The sequence below is a fragment of the Leucoraja erinacea genome, chromosome 6 (assembly GCF_028641065.1).
Source record: "Leucoraja erinacea ecotype New England chromosome 6, Leri_hhj_1, whole genome shotgun sequence".
In the NCBI taxonomy this organism is placed as follows: domain Eukaryota; kingdom Metazoa; phylum Chordata; class Chondrichthyes; order Rajiformes; family Rajidae; genus Leucoraja; species Leucoraja erinaceus.
The window spans coordinates 55,953,341-55,959,340 of NC_073382.1; the positions used below are offsets into that span (position 1 = coordinate 55,953,341).

The window sequence follows — 6,000 nt, forward strand, 5'->3', positions numbered from 1 at the left end:
GACTCTCCCACTCGTAGATACATACTAGATACTTATTAGATCTTATCTAGCTAGACTCTATCTCGCATTCTCATGGTGGTGCCTGACCTGGTTGTTGATCTGGACAGTTGGATTCCTATTAACACTCCAGCGTACTTTTGATTAATTTTTATTTCAAGATATTACACAGTATTGTAATATAATTTCCAGATAACCTGATGAATTTTGGGGGAGGCCCGGAACCGGTGTCCTGGTGGAGTTGGGGAAACTAGAGAAACATTACTTTGTGATACATGCCAAACCATTAAGTTTTCCAAATGGTGGATTCTTGGAGTTTTACTGGGTGTCATTTGCGGGAATACAAGCTTAAGATTTTGTGTCGTCAGCTGTAATATCTATTTTCCCCTTATCTCCGCACTATAGGTCGAGTTAAAGAGACTAACCTCTTTATGGAATGTGCAATATTGCATGGGAAACTGGAAGAACATGAAAAAGCTCTTGAGATCCTCGTTCACAGGTTAAAGGATTTCCAAGCTGCTGAGGACTACTGTTTGTGGAATTCCAAGGACAAGGACCCTTCACATAGACAGAAGCTTTTCCACATGTTATTAACACTGTACTTGCACCCTGATGTTAGCAGCGATGAGCTAATAATGGCTGGTGTGGACCTTCTGAATAACCATGCTGTTCAGTTTGATGCAGTTCGAGTCCTGCAGCTTGTCCCCGAGGAGTGGTCATTGCAACTGCTGTCACCGTTCTTAACCAAGGCAATGAGAGGGAGCTTTCATGCAAAATACACTGCAGAACTTTCATCAAACTTGGCAAGATCTGAAAATTTAATTTTTAAATATACAAAGGTGAGTGACTTGATTGTAATAATGTATTGTCTTTTCGCTGACTGGTTAGCACGTAACAAAAACTTTTCACTGCACCTCGGTACACGTGACAATAAACTAAACTCAATTCAATTACTTTACATTGCATAGTAACTATATAAAACGGAGGAACTTCTATCACAATTTTTTATTTTGTTTTTCGTGGATCTAACCTAAATCATTACTTAGTCAAATTATGTTGACATTTCCAGAACATTTGCATTGATGTGCTTCTGTAATTTGTGTCTTCTTTCCATCTCACTCACCAAGGGCCATGCCAGCAGGTCAAGATTCATTGACTATCGCTTGGCCTATCCCCAGAATGAATAATTGCTGTGAACAAGTTCTTTCCCATCCATCATCGTAATTTAATATTTCTGATATGCCATTGTTTGATACATTTTCAAACCATTAAAACAAAACAAGTAATAAGGATCATGCTGGAAAAGCACTGAATTGGAAGGCCAGCTACATGCCTATTGAATGGCAGAATATGAGGGGTTGAATCTCCCTATTGCCACTTCTGTTGTTTATATCCTTAATATTCTTATTTGCAATGCCTCAGTGGCCTCAATAAAAACTTTGTTTACAGGTGTTGACATTTTTCACTGTACCTTTGGTACACGTGACGATAAAAGAACCATTGAACCATTTACAGAAACCTACTCTTCTTTTTGATATCTATCATTTGACATCTCCACCTCTCCAAAGTTGGCCACTTCATCACTTTCTTCACACTTGGTGTTGTTTTTCCTTCAAGTATTATAATTTCACATTTTCTTAAAATTCTTGATCTCTTCAACCTATCATGTTTATTTTCTTTCAACTTTCCTTCCTCAAATTGTGCACATTAATGATTTGTTGAGATTTTTTTTAATTCATCTTGCCTTGACTTTATCATGCTCCGCTGTCTTCCCTTGAGTAGCTTCCATCTTCTGCTCTTCCACCCCGTGTTTACAACATTCACTTGATCGTACCATTTTATACGGCCTCAATTCTTACTGCCTCAATCACAAACAAGGCCACTTCTAAACATTCACTTATACCACTAACATCTCCCAATCCCAATTATTTCTCTGTCTACTAGGAGGAAGTTGAGGCAGGTACTATAAGCAACATTTAAGAAACATTTAGACGGGTATATGGATAGGATAGGTTAAGAGGGAAGGCACATGCCGTCAGGGTAGGCAAGGTAGGCACTGCCTAACCTGACTAAAATTATAAAATGGTAATAACTAAATATAAATAATAAAGGCATGGGAGAATTATGCCTATCTAAGAGATCGATCTCTTAGGTAGGCATAATTCTCCGTGCCTTTCATCCGCAGTGCTTGTAACCCTTGAAGGGCTGTGCAGCCCACGTGCCGTCAGTGCTGCTTCAAGCCGTCAGTTTCAAGGAAGCTGAAGGCAGCAGAAATTTGCCTTTGCAGCGATTATTTCAACATAATCAAAACCACCAGCTTGAACTTAAAATAGGTTGCCGTTTGGTCGAAGCCAGTGGAGTGGGGTCGCTATTTACTTACAGGCTTGAAGGCCATCTCCTTCGTTGACCGGCCATTTTGATTGACTCATTGGAGTTTCACGAGCCACCGGAAGGTATAATGCCCGCTAAACTTTATTAAACTTCTTAAAACTGTCTCCACTCCTTCTCTCTTCTCCTCCCCCTTCTCCTCCCCCTTCTCCTCCCCCTTCTCCTCCCCCTTCTCCCCTCTTCGCTCCCCCTTCGTCCCCCCTCTCTCTCTCCCCCCCTCTCTCTCCCCCTCTCCCCACGGGCTCTCTAAAGGACTTATCGTGCTCTGTGGCAGCCGTTTACCTTCCTCTTCATCGTACAGACAGTGCTCCTCCGCTTTCCATGGGGCCCACCTTCGCGATGTGTGTGTGTGTGCGGTCGGTAGCAAAGATCCTATAGGATCTTTGGTCAGTAGATGCAGCTCATACTTTGGTCGATCCAGCTCGAGGCTTTCCAGGCGAGTGACCAAAACCTCCGGCGACCTCATGGAAACCTTAGGTCGCGGGCAAGGTTACCAGAGGTTTCCGTTCAGGTTTCCTAAGTGGGACAGGGGCATAAGTAACATCTATCTTCCATTAACATGGTGGATAGGGAAGTCCCAACAAAACCACAATATTAATCACAATATATTCTCTGCTTGCATGTTCAGAGCACTGTTATGGAAAGCCTGTTTCAGTTTTACCTCTGCAGAGCAAACATTCGATGTATGTGCTTGTGCACCCAGCACAGAATTGTATTTGAATCAAAGTTATAAAGTGCCTGCTTATTATACAGTTGCCTTTGGTTGCTATGCAGCATAAAAAGTTTAATTCTATTTGCTGAGTCCCTATTAGTGCACACAAAGTGATTGCATTAACTGTATCATGGTTTTTTTCTTCCCCAATGCAAGTTTAAGGTTTAAGTTTGTGCAATGATCTAATGTATTTATCTTTACACGTTTCTTGTCTTTTCAGGTAAAATCAAGAGAAGGCAGTATTCAACTTTCAGATAAAAAAGTCTGCCGAGTATGTTGCAGCTATTTCACAGAACCAGTGTTTGTGCGATACCCAGATGGGAGTCTTGTTCATATCCATTGCGCTAAAAAATCCCACAAACTGCCTGCCACTAAACAGAACTATGCCAGTCTTAAAAATCAGTCCTGAAATATTGGCCATAACTTTGGGTATCAATCATTTCAAAGTTACTTTGCTGCAGGCCACAGTAAAGAAGAAGACCATGCTGCTAATCCAGAAAGTAGTCGTTACCAGTCAGCATCTGCTTGAAGCTTCAGCAATCTATCATATTTGTAACTGACTGCACAGATGTGAGTAGCAAATGCAGCCAAGCGTTATCGGAACTATTATTTTGCCCCAATATTGGGGCTGATACCTTGCACGGTATTGTGCAACATGCAGAGAACAAGCTGATCTCTTGAAAACTTGGCCGTATCATGACTAAGACTTTGGTTCTGTATTTCCTCACGGTTTGGGAACAGTGTGCGCAATACCCTATTGAATTGTGTCTTTCCGTTGGTTAAGTGTCTGCTTTCCCTGGTCCTCAAAGAACTCCAATTTTCAATCATTTGAACATCTGCAATCTGTCCAATAATTGACATAAATTAACCATTTAGAAATGAAGACACAAGAAATTGCAGGTGTTGGAACCTTGAGCAAACAAAATTGAGTGCTGGTGGAACTCATCGGGTCAGGCAGCATCTGTGGAGGGAATGGACAGACAATGTTTTTGGTCGGGACCCTTCTTCAGTCTGAAGGACCCTAAACAATGTTCCTCCAACACTTTGTCTTTTTTAGTTCCAGATGAACCAAGTTTGTAAATGTCACACAGTTGACTTTGGGCCAGTATGTCCTTAATGAGAATGTTATCAGCCATTTACGAGGCGTGATAACTTGCTGACTAGCTGGTTTACACTGTGAATTAGTAAGTATTAAACTTCAAGCCTACCTTTTAAATGCAAATGCTTCCGAAGGGTGACGGTGGATAGGAGGACACCTATGAACAGTGATGGGAGAAAGAGGAAGAGAAAGGCTACAAGACTATGATTGTCTAAACTATACACTGATATATACATGTAATTTCCACAGAGTTTTAAAGGGAACAGGGTTGGAAGGATGCTGACTGATTAGATCTTATTCCTAACAGTTACACGTAGAATTTGAAACGGTTTTTATGTGACTGCTTTATCGAAAATTCCAATTAAATAAAGGATCTGCCTCTGTAATTATACCATTTCCTGAAATAATATTTGACTATCCTGAAATTCCTGCAAGTTAGGACGAAGCACCTTTTGATCCTGTTGAGTAACCAGTTGCCTTTTTAAATTACAGCCATATATTTATCCATGATGCAATTAATTTATTGATAATGAGTAAACTTTTCTCTTAGCTTTGGCTGAAGTAATCTTCCATTCTGTACTGATTGTACATAATACTAAACACGTAATTTTATGAACTTGATTTAAAGTAGGTGTTCAGGCTAGTCATATGTTTCTTTAGGAGGTCAATGTCACCAAATGTCAAATGATTAATGAACAGTGAATTTGAACATTTATTGCAGTCCCATCGCATCTATTACAAGCAGTACCTGATTAAAATCAAAAATTGCACTTTCTTTGGAGCATCGCTTCATACCTTAATTATTTTTGTATTTTCCAAATCCATACCACTTCTGTCTCGGTCGGTGCATTTTATTTGATATCATTTATAACTAATCTCCAGTATATTTTTTACATTTTTGATGTATTCCAAAGTTACGACAACCTTTTTTGTTTAAGATGAGGCCATTTGGATGATCGTCAGTAATTTAGAAATTGTACTACAATGTACTAATTTTTAAGAACTAAAACTTACAAATTTTGCAGGAAGCAAATAACCAAGTTTTGAAATTCCAGATAAAATTTGGAAAACTGAACCAAAGTGCATGTTTACCATTAAATCACAGATATGCGGTTATTGTTTCTGTGGTTTTGTAGTCTATATGCAGTAGTGCTGGTTACAGTATTGTTTAGTATATGGATTATGATCTGAACTTTGTTTCCTCTGTTGCTGACAGAACCCTTGAGGCATTTTAATGGAAACATTTTAAATTTTGAAAATTGCCTAATGCAGTGAAGCATTTCTACTTTAATTGTTGTATCTACTGCCCTGCTTAAATTAAACTTTGCACTGTAAGTATTGAAATAAATACTTAATTGTATAAATGTACAGGTGATAATTTTAATAAATTTCATTGGGAAAATAAAATTAATTTGTATGACAATTTTAAAATCGGGCTTTGGTGAATCAGGAAGTCATGATACGCAGAGGAATGGGGCTTGGTGCAGCATGTGGTATTGGCAGCAGAGATTTAGATGATCTTGGATTAACACTGTACAAAAAAATAATTCTTTCAGTGTGTTATTTGACAAGTGCTGAAATAAATTTTATATTAATTGTACACAGTGTATTCATTTGGTTAATGTTTTTTTTCTAAATGCCTTTGATTCAAGGTTATTTGATCTGTTCTTATTTAATCATACAGGTGATGTTCTTTGCAATTTAGAATTTTAACTTTTTTAAATATAACTAAAAATGTGAAACATAAATCAGATTTTCCAAAAAAATATTACAGTAAGTATGCAAATATTCACTTGAATGCTCA

General features: G+C 38.5%; 1 protein-coding gene across 1 annotated transcript in view; it reads left to right on the forward strand.

Annotated features, from left to right (window-relative positions):
- Positions 1 to 5,796, forward strand: part of tgfbrap1 (transforming growth factor, beta receptor associated protein 1) — a 47,467-nt gene extending 41,671 nt beyond the window's left edge. Inside the window, exons 11-12 of the mRNA XM_055637119.1 lie at positions 403 to 836; positions 3,318 to 5,796. Of these exons, the coding sequence (XP_055493094.1) occupies positions 403 to 836; positions 3,318 to 3,506 (623 nt within the window). The 3' untranslated portion in view covers positions 3,507 to 5,796. The remainder of the gene's footprint in view (positions 1 to 402; positions 837 to 3,317) is intronic.
- The last annotated feature ends 204 nt before the right edge of the window (positions 5,797 to 6,000 follow it).